Below are 26189 nucleotides of genomic sequence, written 5' to 3'. Positions count from 1 at the left end.
TCAGTTCAGGGGAGCATTGCCGAATGTACACCAGGTATTCTATATTTTTGGTGCCAGGGCTCTCTTCCATCTGAGCCTGAACTATCCCTGTGCTAATGGCACTGGTCCTTGTCCCCTATCACCTGCTGAGTCTCTGCCCGGGGACTTGGAACTTACTCCACATGCCCCTGGGCCTGAGCCTGAAGCCCCTCAACCCCCATTCCCTCTCGTGCCCGTGGGCGTGGGGTGGGGTGGTTCCTGCTCTGGCCCATGGGACTGGGGAATGGGGTGGCGGAGATGCATCACGGGACAGCCAGTATTGTGAGAAACTTTGAAGGGGCTCTTCCAACGCCCATTTCTCCAGCAGGCTAGTGTCCCTCCCACAGGTGCCCCAAGAGGGCAGGGGTAGGAGAAATATCATGGCCCAGCTCATCTTCAGGCACAGGCTGTCTGGGGAGACAGGGGAGCAGCTCCCCCCCCCCAGCCCTGCACAGAGGTGAGGTTTCAGCAGGGGCCACCTGCCGGTCTCCCACCGTCTCCCCTTCTCTGACCCTCACACCTGCCCTGAGTGCTCCTGTGTCTCTGGGGAGGCCTCGGGTGTCTTTCACTGACTGGGGTGGGGGTGGGGGGCTCTGCTCTAGCCAGCAGGTGCCAGCCCACACTGGAGCTGCTGAGTTTATCTCCAGGCCTCCTGCCGGTTTAAATGTTGCCCAGCAGCATGAGTGATTTGGGGGCATATGCCTCATTAAGGAAGAAAAACAGCAGAAAGTGAGAAAAGCAAAGATATAGGAGGAATATTTGTAAATCATGTATCTGATAAAGGGCTTCTGTCAAGAATATAAAGAACTCCTACAACTCAACATTAAAAAGACAACCCAGTTGAAAAATGGGCAAAGGACTTGGGGAGACATTTCTCCAAAGAAGACACACAGACGCCCAACAAGCATGTGAAAGGGTGACCATTACTGGCCGTTAAGGAAAATCCCAGTCAGACCGCAGCGAGGCACTCCTTCACGCCTGCGAAAGTGGCTGTTCTACAGAAAAAGGAAACTGATGTGTCCATGAGGGTGTGGAGCGCCGAACCCTCACCTGGTGCTGGTGGTGACGTCTTTGGGTGCAGCCGCTAGTCTGACAGCTCCTCAGAAGGTGAAGTGGAGTGACCACACCGACCCGGCTGTCCACTCCCAGGCGTGCACTGGGAGAACTGAGAATTAGGTGTGAGCAGGGTCTTAGGGTCATACGGCATCGGGTACGATGTCCGTCGAGTGAAAGCTGGCCAGACTTCCATCGAGTTGTGAACAGGTGAGCAAATGTGGTCCATCCACACGACGGAGTGTTATTCACCCAGAAGAAGGAGTGGGGTCCTGATAAACGCTGCACACAGTTACTTGAAGACATGATGCCAGGTGGAAGAAGCCAGACGTGAAAAGTCTCACACTGTGTGGCTGCACGTGTGTGGAATGTCTAGAACAGGCAGAGCCGTGGAGACAGAAGGCAGCTTGTGGTTGCCAGGGGTGCTGGAGGGAGACCGGGAGAAACTACTGAATGGGTACAGGGTTTCATCTGGAGCCGTGAGATGTTTGGGACTTGACAGAGGTGAATGTACATTTTGAAAAGCTAGTGTTGTGTGAATTGTACCTCAAAGCAAACAAAGAAGTGGCCCCTGGGATCGGGGCATCAGGCTTCTCTGTGCTTTTGTGGCCAGGGGCCCTCAGACTCTGCAAAGTAGGTTTGTGCTGCGGGCCCCTCCTGACAGACGGATAGCTGGGTCTCACCACACTTGTAAGTGAACACACAGGGACAAATAGGAACTCCTAGACAAAAGAGACCTCAGCCCCTAAAAACGGGAGCCCTCCAGCCTCCCAGGTGCCATGACCCCAGGGAGGGTTGGCCCTGGGAGCCAGGCAACCTGGGTCCAGCGCCAACAGCCCCTCCCCCTGCCGCCTCTCCACCCAACTCTGGCTGCCACTTTAGGTTCAGATGCTTTGATGTGGGTGATGTTTAGGAAGGGCCTGTATAGAGCTGTTTCTGTGAGGGCGGTTAGGGTCAGAGGAGAGGGACTGTCATCCGGCGGGGGGGGGGGGGGGGGTGGTAAGAGGGTCAGATGAGGGAGGCCAGCTCTGCCCTCTACCAGGATGGTGGACAGGGAAGCCCTGGGCAGGGGGATCCCCCTTGTGGGGGAGAGCAGATCTGTTGTGGGGCAAAGGGAAATGGAACCCAGGCCACCAGCCACCTCACAGAGGCACAGCCCATGACGTCAGGGCTTCAGAAGGGCGGGTGGGACAGCGCCCAGGTGCCCAAGGGTCCTCTGTTACCCCCTCCTCGGACCCGTTCAGCCCTGCTGTGTAGAGGAGAAACTGAGGCCCAGAAGCATCAGTCACACCTGGACTGCAGGTCCTGAAAAGGTCCTGCGTTTAAGAAAAGCCTGGAAGAGCCTGAGCACATGCAGCCTGGGGCCAGGGATCCTCCTCACACTTGGGGAAAAGTTAGCACAGAGAGGTCAAGAAATGTGCTGGAGCCACACAGCTTGCCTGCAGCTGTGTCCAAGGAGACCTGCTCTCTGTCTCTGAGCGCCCTTCCTGGTAATGGATCCCAGCTTCCTCGTATGCACAGTATCAGGAGCCTTTTGTCCTTTTCAGCACCTTTTCTCACTTAGAAGCTGATCCACGCCATAAGGTCACTTCTGGGGACAGGTGTGTGCTCCGTGGGGTGACAGCCCCTGGCGGGAAACCCCGAGTCTGATGGCGCTTGCTTCCCTGCAGGAGGCCGGCCACGGGGGCTGAGAAGTCAAACCCGTCCAAGCGGCACCGGGACCGCCTCAACGCCGAGCTGGACCACCTGGCCAGCCTGCTTCCGCTTCCTCCTGACATCGTGTCTAAGCTGGACAAGCTTTCCGTCCTGCGTCTCAGCGTCAGCTACCTCAGGGTGAAGAGCTTCTTTGAAGGTAGGACTCTCTTCTGTCCATCTGTGCTCAGCTGGGTGTCACCTGGGCTCGCTTCGGTCTCACCCGGGCCCACCCCGCTTTACTGGGATGGACCAGTTTGCACCCTGTCTTGGGTAATCATTTAGAGGAGCGGGCACTGAGTGCTGATGACCCAGGGCAGCTCTGTGCAAGGCTCAGGGGCTGGCCCTCCCCCTGCTCAGCTTCCCCACGGCCTCAGGGCTTCAGAGGACCAGGCAGATCCTCTCTGTGGGGAAGCAGGACCAGGGCTGAGCTCAGGAGGCCGTGTTCCCCCATTAGCCCGTGTCACTATTGGGTGGCCATCCTTCCGTGTTGTTGCTTTGTCTGTCCCGGGGATGCTGTGATCCCAGCCAGGCACCAGCCCCTCTGCGCAAGGGGTCCCTGGTGTGTCAGTCCCTTGCAGTAGCTGGGGATGGGTGCTCTCCTATATCTGATGCTCCCAACCAGGCCTCATTCTCCACGTGTCCTGGCTCAGTTCCTGGTAAAGAAATGTGGCTGTCACCACGCTGTTTCAGGGCCCATGACTGCCGTCATCGTCCCGAATTAAGTCTGAACTTCTTACCAAATCGCAACTTACTACATGTCTTTGGGAGTGGGTAAGACAAATGTGTAAAGGGGCGGGTCTGGGCACCAGGGAGTGGTGGGGGCTGTGGCCAACAGCAGAGTCTATACTCTCTACCCAAAGGCTTTGGAGGTCGGTTTTTGCACATCCTCATTTTGCTGCACAAAACACCCTGGGCTGCAGTGAGGACGCTGGCCAGGGCTGAGGTCCTCGGGTGATGTGAACCCAGGTCTGTCCCAGCTCCCACACCTGTGGGGACAATTTGCCCTGAGATGATCATGGCAAGGCCCGAACGCACCTTAATCAGACACGTCTGAGGTGCGACTCGGCTACTGTGCGTTGCTGGCCTTCTGCAGCCCCCCAGGAGAGGGAGGGCGGTTTTCTTGAGGACTTAGCCTACCTTCAATCCCAACTTCCTCCAGAGACCTCACCATGAGGAAACATTAGGGGCCTGCAGGCAGCTCTGCCCAGTGCATACTCCACCTGGGCACCTTGCCGACTGACCCCTCCAAAGGGCCCCACACGCTGGCCTCCATTTTCTCTCATGGAGCAGGAATCCCAGATCCTCTGACCACTACTGGGCTCGGAGAGCCTGCTCTGTGTGTGAGAGCTCTGCATGGAGCTCCCTCCCAACCTCCGTCTGACACCCCAGAACCCTGGGGGCTCACCCATGTGTGTGCCCTCTCTGCTCTGGGGTGTGGAGCCCAGTGGGTAGTCTGGGCTGGTCCTGAGCCACACAGAGATGTCCCATCATGGAAAGGCCGCCTGTCATCATGGGGAGGCCGAGTGCACTGGGCTGGATGGCCATGTGGCCTGCTGAGCCAGGCTTGGTCCTGAGGGCTGGTGGCTGCCACATTGGCCATGCCCAGGACCCCTCTGGGGCATCCCTGTTCCCCTGTTCCCCTGTGCATCCCCGTGCTGCCTCTTCCATCCCTGATGTGGCCCCGTGGGATTCGCAGCCGGGGCTGGAGCTCACCCAGCACTCAGCCCAGGTCGGTCTTCCTCACTAAACCTCGCACTCTTCCTTTGGGTTAAAAGGGTGCCACCTGGGTGTCCGTCACCCAGACTTCCATGGCTGGAGCCCAAGCTCACAAAACACTCCCGCTGAAGTATTCTGTAGGGTGACAGAGAATGGTGCGTGGCCCTCAGTGGAGGTCACCAGGAGGGTCTTGTGGGCTAGTGGGCTTCCCACAGGAGGCAAGGGGCAGGCGCTGTCTGCAGGCTGCCCTGAGGCAGCCCCTCACCCCAGTCTGTCCAAGGCTCTGGCCCCTTGCTGCCAAGGTCCTACATCTCGGGACGGGGCAGGGGCGGGGGCTGCTAGTCACTTGTATTCTCCCTGCTGTGGTCTGGGCCCCTTCCCCATGGGACGGAGGGGTTTTGTGTTCCTTCCCCAGCTGCACTGGGGTATCCCCAGGCCCTCGGGTGACAGGACCAGCTGTATGCAGTGCAGTCCTGTCCCCCAACCTCCATAGCTGCAGCTGCTGCGTTTTCTCACTGGCCACATTCAAAGCCATGTCTATTGCCTGGATTCTCCTTCCCAGTGTCCACATGTCTGGCTCAGGCCCTCTCTCCTTGAAGTGCTGGAATCTTAGATTTCAGGTTCTTGGTGGCTCTGGGACCTCAGGTGAGGGGCCAAGAAAGGCCCGCAGATGGGAAGACCGGTGTAACTGGGGGTGCTCTTCCGAGCATCTGTGCTCTGAGTAGAAGCTGAGAGCCCCAGGGGCCCCCAGCCCCAGGCCCCAGGGGTTCTATCCCCATGCCCAGGGCCCATCGCTTTGCCCTGGGGCACATCCCCAGGCCCCAGGGGTTCTATCCCCATGCTGGGGGCCTACCTCCTCATGCCCGCGGCTGTCTGGTGGGCACTCTGAGCCCCGATGGTGACAAGATCAGTTCACTGAGGTGACTTGGAACATTTTCGTGCTGTGCAGGACAAGAGTGCTTTTCTAGGAGGTTTGTGATGTGATGAGTAAGTCGACAAAGTCATACAAAATGTGCCAGAGAGCCAGGTGTCCACACCAAGGGCGCGGTCCCCAGACTTGCCTTTGTGAAGCCCCTCTGTCATGGACGGCCACCTCAGCTTCCACGGTGGCCTCTTTAGGCAGCTCGGGGAGGTTTGGGGCTGCCCTGGGTGGGGTTGGTGGTTCACCTCCTGTTGACACACCCTTGCAGACCTGACCTCCTGGCTGGGTGGTTGGGAGGGAACCAGGTCACTTCTCTGGATGGGTCCAGCTGTTCCCAGCCAGGCCAGGGTTGGTGGTCTCTGAAAGGCTCCCGTCTGCTGTTTCTAGGGGTTCAGGCAGCTGTTCAAGTATCTGCCTGAACGCCTCGCCTCTCTTAACTAGCGGTCGGTGATGTTCCTGACCTGCCACCCCACGCCTCCCGCTGGTGCACGCAGACGCCCTTCAGGTCTGTCCGAGAAGCTAGGGCTGACTCCAGGTCCTGCAGCAGGTGGGCCAGCCCAAAGCTCACAGCTGCCTGGCCACTGTCACAGTCAGGTGTCAGAACAAAACTTGGTTTCTCCACAGCACCGTTTCTGTCAAGGGTTCTGAAGTGTGGGATCCCCTTGAAGCTGCACAGTTTAGAGGAAATCGTAGAAAGTTTCCCGAATTCATTTTCACCATGGAGTTAGAAAAAAGTCAGGCTGCAAAAAATCGGATCTTAATCTGCACTTCCTGACTCAGAAATAGATGAGTTAATTTCATTAAAGCTTCCATAAAATGTCACCTTTGGGAAGGATGTGACCTGGAAAATTTCAGCTTCAGATGGTAATAAGGCCTGAAAACTTGCCTGTGATGTTTACTTTAGTGCTGGCTTTTGTGGATTTTTGAAAGGCAGCAGATTTTTAATTTTTTTTTTATCTGGTTTTTGCACAGGCAAGGGGCCAGTCAGTGCTTCTGTGTTACCAACCCCTCTGCTCAAATGCAAGACTGGGATTTTCCAGTCTTGTGGATTTCATCGTTCACACGATAGGAAATTGGGGGCTGAGGAAAAGGGGGAAGTCAGGACAAACAGGACCCTCGAGGTGGGCTCCCCCAGGCTGTGGGGCCTGAGAAGCCCCAGCACCTCCTCACTTAAGCCTGGTAGTTGCTTACGGCCACCCTCCCAGGCATTAGCTCTGCAGTGTGGGCTCGTCTGGGACACTTGCTGGCCAGAGGAGCAAAGCTCAGGTGGTGGAGAACCACCACTCACAGGTAACGGACCCCAGGTCCACACGGTGTGTCCATCCCGTGAGTCTTGGGATGGGAGCATCAGCCAGGGCTCCTGACTCTGTGGAGAGAAGTGTCAGAGAGGGCAACAGGGGCGATAAGCAGAATGAAGTGAGAAGGGGGAGGGGGAAAAGCAGTTTCGGCTGTCTGTGGGAACGTCGAGATTCCGACCCTGGGTCAGTGCTGCCCATGGGTCGTGTCTGGGCCTCCCGTCCCTTTGCGTTTTCTCCGCTCAGCCTGTGGGGCTCGATTCTGCACATGCCAAATGGAGCCCTGCAGGGGTGAGTCCTGGCCCCTGCTCACCTGGGGGGCGGGTCCAGAAGCCCTCATGTCAGGAGGGTGTGCCCCAGAAGCTTCCCGAGAGGCCTTGCCCGCGCGCAGCATGTCAGGAGGGCAGTTTGCCTTGATGGTCTTAGGACCAGCAACGGAGGCGTGTACAGCTAGCTGAGTGGCACCAGTTTTCAGCTGTCACTAGAGTTACCCTTCTCTCGATGAGCCCTGTGCATCCCTCCAAATGCACACACCAAGGCCCGCACCCCCGTGTGGCTGTGTTTGGAGATGGTGCCTCTGAGGAGTATTAAGGTTAAATGAGGCCCTGCGGAGGACCTGACCCCACAGGATTAGTGTTGGTCTGAGGAAGCCAGGAAAGATTTCACCAGAAACTGAATCTGCTGGTGCCCTGATCTCAGGCCTCAGCCTCTAGAGCTGTGAGGAATACTTACCTGCCGTTTACACGCCTGTGCGTGGTGTCTTGTTACAGGGACCCAGGCTGACTGAGATGGGCCTTCTGGGGGCAAGAGGGTTGGGACCTGCCCCCTCTCCTCTCATGTGGAGCGTCCAGGGGCTTTGTCCCCCAGGCACATGGATACGGGTCACTGCTGCCTCTCACCTCATCTGCTGCTGGAACCACCTTCCTTACCCCTTCCTTCCCAACACTGACACCTTCCAGAATTGGTTCCCTGGGGCATTTCCAGCAAAGACACGCTAGTGCTTGGTCATTCAGGATAGAGTGCCTGTCCTGTCCTACTGTCTGTGGCCACCAGCTTCTGACCCTGCAGGAAGGGCCCCCAGCACTCCTCAGATCACTCTTGATTCTTCTATGCACGGTTTTATTTACCTTACCATATCTTAGCTACTTCCAGGAAGAGGAGCAAGCACTCATTGGTCTGTGCACCGATTCCCTCCCTCCCTTCTGGTACCTGCATCTGCTCAGACCTGATAAGGAGCCAGAACTCAGGGTCAGCACAAAACAGCTTTGATTTTTTTTTTTTCTCTCCCCGTCCCAGCAAATCTCCTTTCTGGTTGGTTCCTCCACTACCCATGGAAGAACCAGGGCAGCTATGGATGTTTCTGGTCCCTTCCAGGGAATTCAGTGTCCCCTCCCCACCCCTTCACTCCATCATGTTGGCTTCCTATGCAGGCTGAGCTTGGTATTAGTATGATCTGTCTTTCAAGTGTGAGCCTTCTCCCAGCCCTCACCTGGAGCTCCAGCAGGCAGAAGGGCGGGGGCTCAGGCTGGCTGCTTCTCCTCTTGGTCCTGCCCCACTGGTAGCTGTGGTTTCCTGCCCTTCTGGTTCAGAGCAGCAGCAGAGAGGAGAGGCGAGGGTTCGTTGAGGTCCTACCTGACTGGCATTGCCATGAGCTGGCCGGCAAGGCTCAGTGGGGGACCCAGAGGGGTCTTCTACTGCGGTTGGTAACACTGGCACTCTGTCCTCTCCAGCCGGTCCCTGGCACCTCCTTTCTTAGCCTCAGGTGTCAGAAGGTACCTCTAGCCTCTTCTGTTGTAGTCTCTGCTCATGTCTCCAGGCACCCTCTTGGAGGACTTGAGACATCCCAGGCCAGTGGTTGGGCATTATGACCCTACCTGCTCCCCAGGAAACACTCACCTTAGACCCACTAGGTTGGTAGATGGCACTTCCCACGTGGATGCAGCCCAGGTGCCTACCAGGAGCCTTAGGCCCCACCTTTGTCCTTTGGATTTCTTGAGTGTAGAGAGACGCCAGTCTTCAGGGTACAGGTGGGGGCATGCAACTCACAACACAGACCCTCCAAGGAGACCCTCCTCCCATCCTTGAGCATCTCTTGTTCCTGACACCTCCTTTGTAACCCTGCCTAGGTCACCTGGAATCTCACTTTGGGACTTGGGTATAGTTGGCACTTTGTTGTCTTGGGGCCTCAACTCTTTCAGACAGAAAGAGTTCCATATTAACAACCTGTTATAAGGCAAGAAAACAGAAGATCCACCATGGTCCCCATCCCCGGGCGTTTAGAGTCTAGTGGGAGAATTCTGCTACCAAATATACGCCTTCTTCCATTTCCAACAATACAACAGGCCAGTAAGTAATCGGTCATCTTGCTGCTAACAGCCAAAAATGCAAGATAAAATATCTGAAACCTGTCAAAATATATCAGTGGGCAAGCAGGAGATTAAGGAATACTCAGAGACCAAAAACAAAATGAAGCTGAGAACCCAAAGAGAGTTTTATTAAAGGAAATTTTAAATGTTTATTTATTTATTTTTGAGAAAGTGCATGTACACAAGTGAGGGAGGGGTAGAGAGAGAGAAGGAGAGAGAATCCCATGCAGGTTCCATGCTGTCAGCACAGAGCCTGATGTAGGGCTCGATTCCACAAACCATGAGATCATGACCTGAGCCAAAATCAAGAGTTGGATGCTTAACCAACTGAGCCACCAGGCGCTTCTATTAAAGGAAATTTTGAAGGATGTACTTCATGCAGAAGGAAGGGCATTCCAGGTGGGAGACCTGGAGTGGAGACGAATGGAAGAACAGGAGGGTGGTGACCATGTGGGCAGATTGACACAAACACTGACACTATAAAACAGTAGTACTACCATGTTGGAAGAACAAGAGAGAGAGAATAAATTCCTAACCATAAAAGTGGAGAGGGAGACTTGAGGCACAGACTTTGGTGGTTCTTGTGTTAATGTCCTATGGAAGCTGGCTAACTAATTCATCATAAACTGTCCATAATAATCATCAGGGTGAAAGAAATGGGGTTTCCCTTAAAACTAGTGGAGAGACAAAGTAGAATAAGTAGATGTAATCAATATTCTTAGACAAGAAAGAAGAAAACAGAGATGTGGAAGGGGGACTAGAAACCACAAAATCCCAAATGTGTCATGAACTACAGTAAATGTGAATAGACTAAACATGACAACTGAAAGATAAGGATTATTAGGGTGGATTACTATGTCTGTTTACAAATGGCATGGAAAGGTTGAAAGAAAAAGGATGGAAAAATGCTAACTGAAAGAAATCTCATGAAGCCATTTTAATGTAAAAAAATTTAGTTTTTGGTTAAAAAACATAACTGGAGATCATGAGAGAGTCACTACATAATGATTTAAAAAATTTATATCAATTAAAGTTTTTTAAATTGAAAACATTTTATCAAGCACTAAAATGGTTTTATTTATTTATTTAAAGTTGATTTATTTGAAAGAGAGAACAAGCAGGGGAAGGGCAGAGAGAGGGAAAGAGAATCCCAAGCTTTGACCTGGGGCTCAAACTCATGAACTGTGAAATCATGACCTGAGCTGAAATCAAGAGTTGGATGCTTAACCAACTGAGCCACCCAGCACTGAAATGATTTTACATTTATGTGCTTCCAGTAACATAACCTTGAAGATATATAACAAATATTGACAGAACTATACAGAAAAATAGATGAATTCATCCCCATGAAAGATTTTAAGTTATTGTCTCAGTGTTTAATAGATCAAATAAATAAAAATCAGTAAAGATTCTAGGAGACTTCACAATGCAAAAAGGGTTAATCTAAAGGACACACATAAAACACTACTCTGAAACTATAGAATTCACATCTTTTCAAGCCCACGTGGAATTTATAAATATACTGAAGACATATTGGCCAATGAAAGCAAGTCTCAATAAATTTCAAAAGACAAAATCATGACAAATGCATGTTATAAGACCTCAATGCACTTGAGCTGGAAATCAGTAATAAAAGATGACTTCAAAACCCTTATATTTGGAAATAAACACACTGGTAAATAACTCATAGATGAAAGAGGAAAACATCATGAAACTTAGAAAATATTTACAAATCAAAATGTGGGGCATGCAGCTAAAGTAATCCTCAGAAATAAATAACCCTATGTGTTTATATATGCAAGAAGAAAGGTGGAAAATTAATGAACTAAGCATTAGGTTCAGTAGTTCTGATAAAGCAAAGCAAAATAAACAAAAAGAGTCCAAGAAAGCAAATAATAAAAGAGAAGATATTGGTGAAACAGAAAAGAAACGTACAATAGAGTTCCTCTAAAATGATAAAATTTGTAAATATCTAGTGAAACTGAATGAGGAAAAAAGAGTAAATAGTATTAGGGACCTAAAGGGAACATGATTCTAGGCGCTGCACATATTTGAAAGGTAACTGAAGGCTATTATGAACAAATTTATGTCAATAAATTGGAAAACAAATGAATACATTACTAGAAATATAGCTCATTAGAAATGACTCAAGAAGAAATAGAAACCCTAGTCATATGACTATTTTGAAAAGTCGAATCAGTAGTTAAAATGTAGACCCAGAGGGTTTTAAAGCAATCTCTACCAAATATTAAAGGAATTAATATTAAAGGAAAAATAATTCCACTCTGTACTGAATCCTGCGATGTTGGATTGGAATTGGAGGTACTGGTGTGAGCTCATCATTTTCAAAATACAAAGATAGCTATAGACATAAATACATGTGTATAGGTGTGTGTTCTGCCCACTGGCAAGGTCTAAGGTTGCTGTGAGCATAGCTCACACTCAGATCTTGGTTTCTAGATACTGTTCACCATCAAAAGGAACTCAGGCCTCCTTCCAGAGTTGGAGCAAGGAAAGCTTAGAGCATCTCAAGCCAGAAAGTGAGGCAGTGCTCAGAGAGGAATGGAGACATCCCACAGGACACAGCCATCCCAAGGGGGCTCTCACTGGCCAAATCTGGACCATTTCAGCATTAAAATGAAAAAGAATAGTAATAGATCATAACCCAGTGAGTAAAATAGGATTCCATAAGCCCACACTGATATGTATGCATAGACGAATGAATGAATGAATGAATGAATGAATGAATGATAAGACAAAGTTTTCCTGGGGCACCTGGGTGGCTCAGTTGTTTTAAATGTGTGACTTTGGTTCTTGTCATGATCTCACGCTCGTGGGCTTGAGCCCTGTGTCAGGCTCTGTGCTGACAGCTGAGAGCCTGGAGCCTGCTTTGGATTCTGTGTCTCCTTGTGTCTCTGACCCTCCCCTGCTCCTGTGTGTGCTCTCTCTGTCTCTCTCTGTCTCGGTCTCTCTCTCAAAAATAAACATTAAAAAAAAAGACAAAATTCTCCTTAGGGCAGAGTGCTGATGAGGAAGCCCGGGCTGTGGAAAGGTGACTGGAGACAGATGTGATGTACAAAGTCATCAGTCATTCACCGTTGTAGCAATAACTCAGGCAAGAAATTTCTGTACTAAAATTAGTGGGTGAAAGTGGGCTCAGAAGTGGAATTTTAATAGTCTTGAACCGCCTCCCAACAAGTATGAGTTCACACCTAAGGGAAAAACTTAGAGTGGAGAAACCCACCACCTGCCTTAGGCCACCAAATCTGACCCCTCACATGCTGGGCAACAGGAGGCAGAGAACATGTCCTCTTGGGTGATGTTCCTGAGAGGGTGAGCAGACCGTGGTCTAAGCTGAGGAAACGCTGGACAACCCCCAACTGAGGGGCAGTTTGCAGAGTTGCTGGCAATGATCTTCAGGGTCATTGAAGTCAAGGAGGACAAGGAGACTGTCTGCAAGGAGAGGTAGGACCGACCCAGCTGAAGGGTGTTTGGGGGACACTCAGTGGAGTCTGGGCAAAGCCTTCGGTGCACATGGCGCTGTTCTTCCCGCTGCTGTGGGAAGAGGGAGGAGGCCCGAGGAGTGGTTCTGGGGTGTGGACCCGGGTGGCTCCGGGGCGGGTGTGAATGGGGGTGGCTCCAGAGCCAGTGAAGAGCACGTGCCTGGGGGAGCTGGTGGGGCCCGGGAGGGCGCGGCACACCCATGTGTTTGTCAGACAAGTCCCATTGGAACCTTCCCGAAGCACTTGGCTCTTGGGGCACCCAGTCCTTGGTAAAAAGCAAGAGAATTGCTAGCACTTTCCGCAGCCACCGTTAGCATCAGCCGTTTTGCAGGGGGGTCTGAGCAGTGCTGGCTGGTCAGGGGGAGCAGGCCAGTGGGCAGCTGTGGGGACTGGGAAACACTGGGGGAGCAGGGTGCCACAGAGCGAGCAGAGGGGTCGCCCCGTGTCTCACTTGGGGGATACTCCCTTGGTAGCTCTGCGCACCTGCTGGGCTCATTTTCTTGCAGCCAGGCCCCCGCGGCGCCTCCGCTCCTCCAGGTTGTTTCTCGTGTCAACCCCAGACAGCGTCCCCAGGAGGTACACCCCCAGGATGGGCTGGCATTGTAGACGCTGAAGAAAGGGGTGCCTGCTTGAGCAAGGGAACGACCACATCCCGCAGAGGCCTGTGCACCTGGACAGCTCTGGGCACCGAGGCCTCCACATCCCTTCAGCCTGTAGCATCCACCACGAGGGAAGCATGGTAGGAAGCGCTTCCTTCACAGTGACGTGTGGTGACAACCACCTTGTCAGGTTATTTGCAAATTTGAGGTTCCGTAACTGGAGGCTTCTTTACAAATACATCATAAGTTCATTCTTTATACATGAATCAGACGTTCTCCGGTAGCTTTGCTTCTCCAGAGCTCAGGACACTGGACCAGTAGGTACAGCCCCAGACTCTTTGCTAGCAAAGAGTCCCCCAGCGTGGCGGCTCAGAGCACCCAAGGGTAGGCCAGGGCTCGCTGACTGTGGGTGTGACCGTGGGTCCTGCACACTGGCTCGTGGGCTGCTTCATGTACCTGCACACCACGCAGTTATTTGTCGAGTAAGTATTGGACTTTCTCAAAGCACCAGCATGCTGTGTGGGTTATGTTTTGTCGTGTTTCACAAAATGTTCCTTGAACTCTTGGCTTGACGCTGGTGTACTTCTCTCGTGATGCGTTGAAACTTAACAAAAACGCCTAACGAGTGGGCTTGTCCCGGATGTTTCACACCATGAAAAGGATATGGATCCCCAATGTGTGTAAGTTCCCCTCTCTTTTTTTTCCCAAAGAGCTGTTTTTGGTTGTATCTTGCTTTGGGGATTTAAGGAAAGAGTGCACTTTCTCTGCAGGACATGTGACCCAACTTACGCAGAAGTGGTTGGAAATGTGTTCTTTTGACCAGAGAAAGTGGATGGGGTGGCCACTCTCTCTCTCATCACTGGCTCTGAGGAAATGCATTTTCTGTGGTGCCTTTTCAGCCGTACTAAAGTGTGAAATCTCTAAAGCATGCCTGGTACATTTTGGAAAATACGGAAAGTTTTTACAGAAAATCGACAACTTGATGCAACGTACATCTTGGAATGTGCTCTTACTCCCTAAATGCAGAGCTTGCAAGAAACAAGCGTGTTTCTTTATACTCGTGATGTTTTTTCTTGCCTAGGGACCTTGAGGCTTTGAATGGCAGCTTTAACCCTTCCCCCTCACTGGCTGCCACTGCAAGGGTCCTGCAAGGACTCGCACCTGCCAGTCTGCACCTGCTGGGACCCTTGCCCTGGCTGCTGGTTCTCCTCCCCTCTCCACGGGCCACAGACATCTTCGCCTCCTGTCAAAATGTGCCCACGCCACGTGTCAAAAGCAATGTTTCTCCTGCCCTCCCTCGTTGTCTAGGCCCCAACATAGAGCATATACGCCCTCGCACAGGACATGCCGTGTGTACACACACCCTTGGTTACTTCGCTCCATCTGCCCCTCCGGGCCTGTTCTCTTACCTGCTGGGCCCACCTGGTTGGTTGGCATAATGCAGGGAATGAGAGATGTAAATGTCAGTCCCCGTGTGCCCTTGCCTGTGGGGGGCCCCGTGTGTAATCATGAAATCATTTTGTGATTCATAGGAGGGGGCACTGCCTGGGAAGACCGTGGGGACGTGGCTGGGGTGCACCCCCCACCAGCATGGGGGAGACATCCAGCCTCAAACGAATGAATGGATCACCCGAGAAGGGAAGGCCAGCAGGCTTGCCCTCACCCCGCCCCCATGCTGCCCCTCAGGGGATCTCCTCCGGCCAGGCCTGCAGCCTGGGTGAGGTGGAGTGTCACAGAGAGGGGCCACGGTGAACATCCCTCCAGAAACCCCCATCTGCCTGCAGAGTTGGAGCAGGTCATGGACGAGTGCCCTTTGGAGCGGGCGAGGTCCCTGCAGGGCTGCAGAGGGAACGTGCAGGTTGAGGCAGCACATCTTTTCATGGGAACCTTAAGAGATTCTTGTCTGCACATGCCCCAGGCTTGAGAGGCCTGCCCTCCCAGGGATGGGGCCAGCTCGTCCTCACTCTGGGGGTGCAGGACAGATGGGCCTCTGTGGATGCCCCAGGAAGGGCAGAGCCCCCAGCCACAGGAGCAGCCTGGCCAGCGCTTTGCCCCTCTCAGTTGGTGCCACCTGTTTTCTGCGAGGACTGGGGCTTCTCCAGACCCTCATCGTCTTGGCCCCTTCCCAGACACCTCTTCCCACACATGCTTTGCACACAGCTTGCTGCTCTTAGCTGCCAAGGGCCTTCCCAGAGCCACCCTGTGCCACTGGGCCCTCTTCCCTCTCAGCCTGCCACCCACCTGGGCACTCCCCACTTGTCGTCAGGACCGCCCCCCCCCCCCACCCTTTGGTGGCTAGATGAGGCTGTGTTTGTCAACAGCCTCCTGCCCAGAGAACCTAAGGGTGGTGTTTCCCTTTGCCCTTCCCTGTGCAGGAGCCGGGCAGACCTCTGCATCTGGGTATGGAGAGCAGCCTGTTTAGAAGGTAAGGGCAAGGCCAGGAGCGACCTCTGTGAATAGCCTGAGGCCGTCAAGAATCACTGCAAACCCTCCCTCCCAGCGTGTATGCTCCATTTCCCTCTGTCAGAAGCAAAACAAGGAGTTAATCTTTTTGTCCTTGAAAAGTAAAGGGAGGGATGGTTTGAAGGCTCGACAATTGTGAGGTGATGGCCCATTAATTTGATGTAGAAACTGATGTAGAACTGCAGGTCTGTAGACCCTGTTGGGGAGCCTGTGCCCTCCCATGGGTGCAGCTCCCCACCCACCATCTCCCCCCTACTCCTGGGAAGCACCTGCCTAGCTCTCTGCCATGGCCTTGGTCTGGTTGGAGAGACCGGGTGTGGGGAGAGGTGAGCCAGGGCTCCCGGAGGCACCCCTCCACTCCCAAACACACGTGGGCCCAGAAACCTCATGCTGGCCCTCTAGAAGGGGCCCTGGCGGTGGATGGAACCAAGTCAACACAGCCAACCTTCCCTCGTGGCTGGCCCTCCACGTCCTACACCTGTCAGTCTCCAGGTGGGCAGCCCGGGCCCCCAGGTGGCGTGCCAAGAGCACCTTCCTGGTGTGCTCATGAAGCCTGTCGATGTTGTTGGGCCTGTCTTATAGGAGGGTGAGGCTCCCAGAACTCCCTGCTCTAAGCTGTATGCTGTCCTCTGCTAAGCATGTCTCCGAGGGGCTCTGGGACAGAGGTTAGCTTCTGATGAGAATTGGGCAGAGATAGGAGGGCACTCTTGCTCCTCGGGGGTCCCCAGGGTGCTTCAAGCTCACCTGTTTCCCCTCTACCCCTGACCTCTGGGTGTAGCACGAGGAAGAGCAGAGCAGAGCCGTGGTCACGTCCTCTGCCTCCATAGGGACATGTAGGGAAGTGTGGAGATCAGCTCTGACCTGTGAAGGCGTGGGGCAGGCCTCTAGCGGGAAGGCCTGCTAGACTGGGGCTGGAGGAGGAGGAGGAGGAGGAGGAAGAGGAGGAGGAGACGTGCCATGGGTGCTACCCAGAGCGTGAAAGTTGGGACACACTGTGCAGGGCCCCAGGGCTCAACTCCGAAATGAAGCCACGTTTTACCAGGCAGGTGTTTGATTCAGCCGGCCAATGGACATAGGCCCGTCCACTCCAGGACCTGCAAATGGCCAGAATCGGGGTTTCAGTCCAGCCTCCAGTGGGGCCCCTGGCTTTTAATACTCTGGGTGGCAGGAGTCCTACCCAACCTCTAGACGGCTCTCACATTCAGTGCACCCTGCACCTGGACCCAGCTGTCCTGCTTACCTGTCCTATCTGCACTGAAAGGAGTTGGCTTCACCTGAGCAGGGAACAAAGTGGCTGCCACTTTCTGAGCATCACAGCACCATCCAGAGGCAGAGATAGGGGAGTCTTCTAGCTTCTCCTCCGCCAAAAACACTTGGCACCTGTCATTGGCCAGACCCAGCCACACGAACTCTAAGCAGCTACTGTGGTGGGACAACAGGCCCCAGTGGCATGTGGTTTGGCCCAGGGTGGCACCTTGCTGAGTCTCCCCTGTGTGAGGGAAATAGAGGTCTCATAGTGGAGAGGTTGGGGTGTGGGGTAGGAGCTGGCAGGGTGCAGGCAGTCCCAGTCAGCCTCAAGGGAAGTGGGGAAGTGGGGAAGTGTCCCCTCCCTTCTGAAGCGTCCCCCCGCCCCGGCTTGCGTGGAGACAGGGATGGCCGCTGTCTCCATGGTTTTTCGGATTCTCTGTGTCCCAAATGAACCTTCTCGAGGGTGTAAGAAGCCAGTGAAGTGGGAAGCATCAGTTGTTGGCGAGTCTCATTGTGGCTGGTGCTCTGGGGTCGTTGGGTGACTCAGAGTCGGGGAGGAGCTGGCTTCTTCAGGGTTCAGGCTGAGCGGTGAGCCCGAGGGAGTCCGTTTGTTTCTGGGAGTGGGCGGCCTGGCTCATGCCTCCTCTGTCTGCCACATGGCCCCGAGCTCTGTGTGACAGACCGGGTGCGGAAAGCTGGCTTCAGGCCAGTCCCCAGGGCTCTCAGAGGCCCCCAGTTGCCCCTCAGAGTCCAGGCAGGGCAGGAGGACTAGCTGCCCACAGGGCGGGGCCTATGGGACGTGGTCCTGGTGGGAGCCAGCACACTCAGCCCGGCCTCCTTTCTGTGGGCGGGGCAGTGCCAGCGGCTCACGAGGGGTCTGGGCCACTTGTGCGTGGATGGGCCTCTTGAGCCCCTGCTGGTCTGTGGGGGCTCTCATGCCTGGAACTTCCTCTTCGTGGCCTTCTTGACAAGCCGGGCCTTCGGAGGGCCCCCGGCAGACTCTCCCCACACTCTCACCAGCTCCCCAGAAGGACACCCTGCACCCCCACCTGTTCCCCAAGAGCCTTTCTCCCTGACCTGTTACCATGGGCAGTCAGGTGCAGAGGGGGCGGTGACAGGGGCCAGGTGGTGGGCTTGTCCCTTGTCATGGAGGAGGAGAGGGGGGACCCCCCCAGGGCAGACCCAGCAGTGGGGCTGAGGTCTGTCTGCAGAGGTTTCCAGGGCCCTGGTGGCCTTGCCCACAGCCCCAGTCCCTGTTGCACTCCCAGCTCAGGCCCTCAGGTGAGAGCTGCATTCAGGGGGGACAGAGAACGCAGGACAGGAGAGAAACCCTGAGGTGGGGGAGCGGATCCAGGGCAGAGCTGAGCCAGGAGGGCTGAGGAGGGGGCGCAGCTTACCGGCTGCCTCCCGCCCTCCTTACCGGTCGCCCCCCTCCCCGGGACCCTGCTGCTCTGCCCTGCCTGGCCACCTGCCCGTGGGAGGCACGGTGGGACCCTGGCTGCGACCCCACACCCCACCCGAGTCTGCTGCTCTGTTTCGACTCCCTGAGGGCCCCTGAAGTGGGGGACCTGGGAAGTGAGCGGCAGGCACTGTCAGCTCGCATGGATTTCCGGGAAAGCTGGCCCCCACCCCCGGGCTCCTGCATTCGGTTTCTTTCTGTCTTGCCACAGGCCTGGGGGTGGGGCGCGTCTGCGGCTGTGCTCGCACGCGAGGCCCTGGCTTGGGTCCAGGTGGCTGTCACTGCGGCGCTGATGGCCCCATCGCGTGACAGGAGCCCAGAGGAGGCCCCGCTGGGCGTGCCCCGCCGGGATGTGGCTGCAGAGGAGGGGAAGTGGGGGTGCCCAGCTGGGGGGGGGGGGACACGCGATGCTCGGGGGCCGGTGTCCCACGGTGTCCCCGTGGGTGGGGAGAGAACTTAGAGAGGGTGTCCCCCGCTTCTGCCTCTAGAGGGTACAGGACGGGATGTAGCCCATCAGGTTGGGGGGCAGTGAACACCCCACAGGGCAGTGATGTCACCATGCTGGGATCTTCCCCCACCCCAGCTTCACAGCTGTGGAAGTCATTGCCCCCAACAGGGTCTGCAGGGGCAAGAGAACAGGCAGGCAGGGGCAGTCCAATCCCTGCCTTCCCCTGCCCTCAGTTTGAGGGGTGTGTTGGAGAAGGCTGGGGGCAGGGAGCTGGCTTGAGCTGGGGTGGGGGTGGGAATGACCCCTCCACAATGGAGTTTGCTTTGTGGAGGGCCTTGGTGGCCTGGGTGTTTGGGCAGGCGGCCCAGGATGCACTGAGGTGGTGGGGGGTCCTGTCTCTGCCCAGCCAACGGCACTCCTGGCCTTCATCGAGCCCCAAATTCACCACAGGTGCTGCACAGGCCCTGCCCATACCCTGGTGGAGAGCTGTGGCCTCCCTGCTGTGGCAGCAGGATAAGACCCTCTGGCGGGGGAGGGGAGGGGTGGGACAGGGACTCACATGCCAGTGTTTTTCCTCCTTTATCTTTCTGGGCCTCTGAGAGCATGGGGTCCTGTGTGACCCCCGGCAGAGGCCCACCTCAGCCTTCGGGGTGTTCTGAGACCAGAAGGTTCCCTCAGGGGACATGGCATTCGCTTCACCAGGGTCTGTTTTCTGCTTCTGTGTGCTGGGGGTGGGGAGCTGTGTGAGTTTAGTGAATTCAGACCTTTCAGCTTTCTGAACGACAGGGTTGTGTTCCCAAAGGGAGTAAAAATAGGCACCTCTAAATGTCCCTGGCTTTCGACACATCTCAAAGCTTAGTGAGCGGTGGGGCCTTGATTGCTGGTGAGGTTTTCAGTTGGGAGAGGGGCCTGGGCAGTCTGCAGCACCGACCGCCCCTGTACCTTTGCCCGGCAACCCCCAGGTGTGACTGTTCTTGTTTCCTGCTTTCTGGCCAAGGAGATGCGTTCATTTCTGGGAGTATTTAGAGCAGAGAACAGAGTTCCAGTGCTTCATAGCTGTGGGAGAGAGGTTGATAGAGCAAAGCCCTCTCGGAGAGGGAAGGACGGGGGGGCCAGACAGAGACCAAAGGCCCCAAGGTGACCACCGTCTGTGGGGCCCTCCTGAGGGCCACCTCCCTGCATCCAACCCTTTGCCTCTGTGGACACTCGGCTCAACAGTTTCCCTGCACCTGGCACCAGAGGGCTTGAGTGAAGGGGCCCAGCGTGGCCTCTGGTGGGAGGCAGGAAGCTGCCAGTCCGGCAGTGCAGCTGGTGTGGGGTGAGGGTCCCACCAGGGAGGGCAGTCCGTGTCTGACAAGAGGTGTGGACAGCGTCTCGCCTGGAGTGCAAACATTGGGGCCCTGCAGTCCCTGGGCTCTGGGGACCTGGGGGCCTGAATTTCTATCAAACTCCGTGGCGGAGCAGCTGCTGCCCATAGCTCGCTGATATGGGGGGGAAGGTACAGTGGATGTGGGGCAGACCCTGGCTCTGAGTGCGGCTCAGGGGGGTGTGAAGGTGCTGATGAAGTAAAAACTACCTGGGTAGCACAATCACTACGACCCACGTGCCCTGGAGGAGTTCAGCACAGCTTGGTGGTTTTGGAAGAGAAAATGCGGGAGATTTAAGTGCCCGTGTTTGTATTTTCTCCCAAGACCTGGACAAATGCAAGGGTTCTGCCTGCCCCAGGCAGGGCCCTTTGACCCCCAGTTGCACTGACATCACCTGCAGCTTCAGTTTGGAAACCGACCTGAGGGGCAACTGGGAGGCCCTTCCTGGTCTGCCCAGCCCTCCAAGGAGGCTCCGGGTGGCCCCCTTTCCGCACCCCAGGGGTCCTCCCATAATTCTCCATGTGGATGGGGACCCTGGGCATGCAACTGGGGGTCCACAACAGGTGCCAGTAAACGGGGATGTGGACGGCATGTCTGTATGTTTGAGCTTTCACCCCAAAACGGAGATGGGGCCACACTGGGGTTGGGGCTGGGGGAGGGCCAGGAAGCTGCCACCCTTGGGGGGCACCTGAGTCATGCCAGGGGGGCCTTCCGTGCAGTGTGGGCCGCTCCATACCAGGTTGGGGGTTGGGGAGCAGTTGGGGGAGCTGGGGGCATGATGAGGTCGCGTGGGCACTTCCAGGGTGGTCTGAGTTATGGAGACCAGCAGTGCCGAGTTAGGGCACCTACTGGAGCTTGGGTCTCCAGAGAGGACCTTGGGGACCCCTGGGCGGTGTCCCTGAGGCTGGGCGGGATTCTGAGGGGCTTATAGGAGGGGGCAGAGAGCAGTTTCTGCAGAGCAGAGTAGGGGTGGGGTCCTCGAGGTGAGGCCCAGCCCCGATGGCCTGATCTCCTGAATATCACACTTGGTGCTCCCACCTGGCTGCCCTAGTCGGCCCGGGTCCAGTTCCAGCTGTGCTGCCCCCATGCGTCCCACGGAGGAGACCCCAGGTCAGCTTGGGAATGCGGCTTGGGAGGGTGGCGGCCAAGAACTTGGGAAACAGAAGAAGGTAAGCAGGTCTGGGGCCCAGGAAGGGTGCTGACAGACTTGCTTCGTTCTTCTCTGACAGCCGTGCAGAAGTGCCCACGGCAGCCGGCGGCTGGTACCCCCTCACCAGAAGACAGCGGTCTGAACGGAGGGTCCACCGTGCTGGAGGGAAGGCTGCTGCTGGAGGTGAGTCCCCTCGTCCTCCCATCACATGCCTGTCACGCTGCGCGGGGTCTGTCTGCCCGCTGGTCGTCAGGTTGGACCGCTAACAATTTACTGGAAATGTGGCCCTGGGAGCAGCAGCAGGGGGTCAGACACAGATGCCCAGGTGAGGCCCAGCAGGTTGGGACAGGGAACCAGAGGTGGCCTTGGCCCATACACCTCAAGTGTAAAAACCATTTCTCATTCTGCATTCTCTGGTTTTACTTGTCAGTCAATTCAGCAGGGTTTTTCAGAATTATTGTTATTATTAATGACAGAGAATCGCACGAGTTTTGCAGGGTGTGGCAGGTGCAGGCTGGCCCAGCTGTCCATATTACACGCACGGCATCTGGGGCCTGGGTCAGCCTTTTCCCCGAACCGGGGCCTCTCACCCCTGGTGACTCTGAGGCGCCATGCCCTTCCTGACCCTCTCCCGTGGCCCGCTTCTCGAGGGGCAGGGGCATGCGTGGCTCAGTTCCTCAAGCAAGATAGGACAGCGAGGTGGAGCTTTCGGGGCTGGGTCGAGTCACTGTGTACAGAGCACGGGGGTCGCTGCCTCCACCGATGGCTGAGAGACCCTGGTTTTCCCACCTCAGGAGGGGCCTGTAACCAGCCGCTGAGGTGCCCCCGAGGCCGTGCTGCCCCTGGCAATCCCAGAGGGGCCGGGCCCCATGTGTCCCCCTGCGTGTCCCCTTTGGGACCCCAACACTGGGTTCCCAGCGCTCAGCCCTGCTTGGTGGCAGTCCCGTCCCCCCAAAGTGAAGTGTCCTCAGCTGCACACACTCGCCCGTCTGTTGGGCTGACGCGCTAAAGGCAGAAATGGTGGCGCGTTGGCTCCTTTTATGCTGATGAAATTGAGTCTGCTTGGAGCCCACCGGCCCCTTCTCGGGGGCCCCTCAGCAGTCTCGCTCAGTGTTCTGTTTGCACCCCAGCTGCCCTGCGGCAGCCAGAGCGGCCTGTCCCAGGCGGGTCCTGAAGGGCAGCCCCGGGTCCTCGCCCACTGGCCGGCCCGTGCGCTGCCTGCTGGCCCAGCCGCTGCCCTGGTGCCTTCACCGCAGGAATGAGCTCAGAGGTTTGTTTGCGAGCCGGCGCCCCTCATGGAGGACAGAGGACAGGGATCTTCTGCCTGGTTCACCCCCGCCCGAGTCTCGCTTCCCACCCTTCAGTCTGCTTCCCCCCCAGGCGCTTTCCCTGGCCCTCTGGGTGGCTTCCTGCTGTCTGCGTGTGAATTCCTGGGTGCTCAGCTGTTTGGCATGTGGGCTTTGGTGGTGGGGATGTGCCCCTAGGGCACCTCAGCCAAGATGTCCCCACAGTGCCTCACCTAAAGGGTAGGTGGAGGGTGGGGTTCTACCATCTGCTGACTCACAGGTGGGCAGATGGAAAGCATCTGGGCTGGTTGGAGGGGAGCCAGAGATGCTCCTGCCTCGGATCTGGGGGTTCCTATCTGCCACCATGACCCCTGACCCGCCATGGCCCCCCCATGACCCCCATGCCCCCTACGGTCCCCACAGGGACCCCCATGACCCCCCGACCTCCAGTGGCCTCCCATGACCCCCCATGGTCCCCCAGGGACCCTCACAAACCCATGACTTTCCACAACTCGCCATGGTCCCCCATGATCCCCATGACCCCCAGTGGTCCCCCAGGGAACCCCCCATGACCCCGTGGCCTCATGACTCCCTGCAGTCCCCCATGATCCTCCAGGACTTCTGCAATCCCCATAGGAGCCCCCATGACCCCGTAGGCCCCCTGATTCCCCACAGACCCCAGGACCCCTCTATGCACCCATGATCCTCACAGGGACACCTACAGTCCCATATACCTTCCACTGCCCTCCAAGGCCTTCACGCCTGCTGAGGCGATGGTTCTCATGAAGATCACAGAATTTATAAATCACTTCCTTTTTAAAAAACAAAAATACAAGCAACCATATACTTGCAGTTTGCTGGGTTACTGTTGGATTTCCATGAAAATTCTGTATGGCGGGCACCTGGGGACCCCGTTCTTAGAGCCCCTGTATCTTTGCGTCCCATCTGGAGCAGAGCAGGGGTCCTAACAGCAGAGTAGCTTTTAGAAATACTGTGGTTTCAGGAGAGGAAATATTTCCATACCTCACTATTTACCATGTTTTTCGGAAGTGAATTCTTAAATATTAATTTTTCCTTTAAAGTTGGATTTTTCCAAGCTGGTGAGCTTGGGGCTGGAAAACATTGTGCCAGCTTGAGTTTTATTCTTGGCAAAATATAACTGGCATGACTCTTTTTATAATTCATGTTAAAAATCAAGATAATAAAATCTTAAACATGAAATCTTTGTTAAACTGTGTTCCGACTATAAATACAGAAGCATGTGCACACCCCCATCTCCTGCGAGAGCCCGGGGGCCTGTTCCACACGTGTCCACACCACTGCCCTCCAGCCCCTCTGCTGGCCCTCGGCGGCCGTCCTGCTCTCTGCTCTCTGAGCAGGACCAGGTTTCCCCCGAGGACCTGGGGACCTCAGGACATGGATGCAGCACGGTAGTCCCAGCACAGCTGGAGACTAGGAAGTGGCCCAGCCTGACCTTCAAGAGCTGACCAGCTCCCTGGGGGCCGGAGGGCGGCACCCAGCCCCATACCTCCTGTTGGCCCAGTGTGTGTGTTCAGAGAACTACCCTCTGGGGTGGGACTCGAGGCTACTGGTCAGTTTGCCGCGGCACAGGGGGCTGTACGGCCGTCCCCTTGCCCCACTCCATCTTGAAGACAGGGCCAACAGCTCCTGAGGCTTCCTTCTGCCACCCCTTGTAACACGTTCTCTGTGACCACAGAAGTTTCTGGAAGTTCCCTTAGATTGGAAGCAGTCTAGACTGTATGGTGAGGGTTCTCCTCACCACATTTCTAGTGTGGCAGTTCTCAAACTTTGTGACTAGAGACTCTTTTTGAAGTTTAAAAATATTCCCTAACAGCAAAATAAACAAATCAAGCAGCAATAACGAGAAAAGCCAGCTTTTATTTCTAATCTTCAGTCTGTTAAAGAGAAACTGGAAAAAATGAGAGGTTTATGACAGGCATCATAAATTCATAAAAATGTAGTGCTGGCACAGACTTTAAAGGGCCTGTGGTCTAACGTCCACTATTTTAAGATGAAGAAACCAAGATCTGGAGCGGTTGGGGGTCCAGGATCCCTGTTGGTGTTGGGGCTGGGCCTGGCGTTTCTGTATCCGTGGTGAGTGCTCTTGGGCCCCTGCCTGCCTCAAGAAGCCAGGGTGGGTGGCCAGGGGGGCCGCCAGGGGAGCACCTTGGCCCAGGCGCTAGGCATGGGACAGGTAGGTTCTGGAAACACACACATTAGATCACAGTTAGCAGCGTCCTGGGCTTCTATTCCCACTTTTAAGGTGGTCTGTAGTGTTTGGTGTGGACAGGGCAGCTGGCTAGCAGGAACTGTGGACTCGGGCCTAGGAGGGGCCGGGCTACGGGCCACCTGACCCTGACTAGAGTTCTGGTGTGCCGTGGGTACACTTTCTCACACTTACTTTTAAGTTCACGCATGCTAAAACGTGTTCTTATTGGCAGTGTGGTGTGGCCACCACTGTGAAGAAGACAGCGATACCATCATGCCTGAATTCCCCTGGTGCTGCCCGTGTGTGGGGCCCGGCCACCAGAGCCACGTTCTCCCGCCCCTGCGGCCTTCTCCGACCGCTGTTCTCAGGGTGCCTATAGGTGGGCTCCTACAGCGGGGAGCTTGGGTGCCGGCAACACACACCAGACCCAGACACGCGGCTGCCTGGAGCACAGTTGGTTTTGTCCTTGTGTGGTGCGAGGGCATCTCGGTGTGCTTGTCCACCCGACCACTAAAGGACGTTTGAGTTTCCAGGGTTTGTGTATGTGGATAAAGCTACAAGCAGCCGCGTGCAGGTTTTCTGGGAGCATCGGCTCTGGTTCTCTTCGGGTGATACCCACGTGTGTGGTTGCTGGGTTGTGCGACAAGAGTGTTTTTGGTGTCGTGGGGACCTGGCGTGCTGTTTCTCCAGGTGGCTGTGCGGTGTCCCCAGTGGCGGAGAACAGGGGTGCCCATGTCCGTGCGCTTGCCGCTGTCCTGTGTTCCCCCTCCTCAAAGCTGTTTTAAGAGAATCTCGTCACGGTTTCGGATTGCGCTTCCCTCGTGACCAATGACACAGAGCCTCTTGTCAGGTCGCGGTTGTTCATCGAAGGAGCCCCTTGCGAGCAGCCTGCTCAGACGTTTGCCCGTGAAAACAGGTTGTTTCCTGCCTCGCTCTTGACTTTGGAGCCCTTTATGTGTTCTGGACACATGATCTTTGTTCTGTGTGTGGTTTGTAAGCATCTGCCTCTAGTCTGGCCTCTCTCCATTCTCCTCAGAGTCTTGCAGAGAACGAAAGTACTGAATTTGGACAAAGCCCGGTTTATCAGTTTTTAAATAGGTCATGATTCGTGTCACATTTGAGAACTCTTTACCTCACCTGGGTTGCAAAGATTTTTATTTTATGCTTGCTCCAAAGTTTTATCGTTTTGTGTTTTACATTCAGGTTTATGGTTCATTTTTAGTTGACTTTGCTACAGGCGAGGGTATGGGCCGAGATAGCCTCGTTCTGCACGTTAAGATCCTGGTGTCTCCCCTTCTCCACTGAATTGCCTTTACACCTTGTAAAAAAAGCTTGTGGCCCTGTGTTTGTGAGTCTGTTTCTGGACTGTGT

The 26189-nt window shown here is 55.4% G+C and overlaps 1 protein-coding gene across 1 annotated transcript in view; it reads left to right on the top strand.

Moving 5' to 3' along the window:
* The window catches only part of AHRR (aryl hydrocarbon receptor repressor), an 84844-nt gene that overhangs the window by 13211 nt on the left and 45444 nt on the right, over positions 1-26189 (top strand). The window contains exons 3-4 of the mRNA XM_047094520.1: positions 2742-2923; positions 21382-21485. Coding sequence (XP_046950476.1) covers positions 2742-2923; positions 21382-21485 — 286 coding nt within the window. The remainder of the gene's footprint in view (positions 1-2741; positions 2924-21381; positions 21486-26189) is intronic.

The sequence above is a fragment of the Lynx rufus genome, unplaced genomic scaffold, assembly GCF_022079265.1.
Source record: "Lynx rufus isolate CCGP_SWC_20201006 ecotype Redwood Valley unplaced genomic scaffold, mLynRuf1.p SCAF_1, whole genome shotgun sequence".
NCBI lineage: Eukaryota > Metazoa > Chordata > Mammalia > Carnivora > Felidae > Lynx > Lynx rufus.
This window is presented reverse-complemented; position numbering and strand designations above follow the sequence as displayed.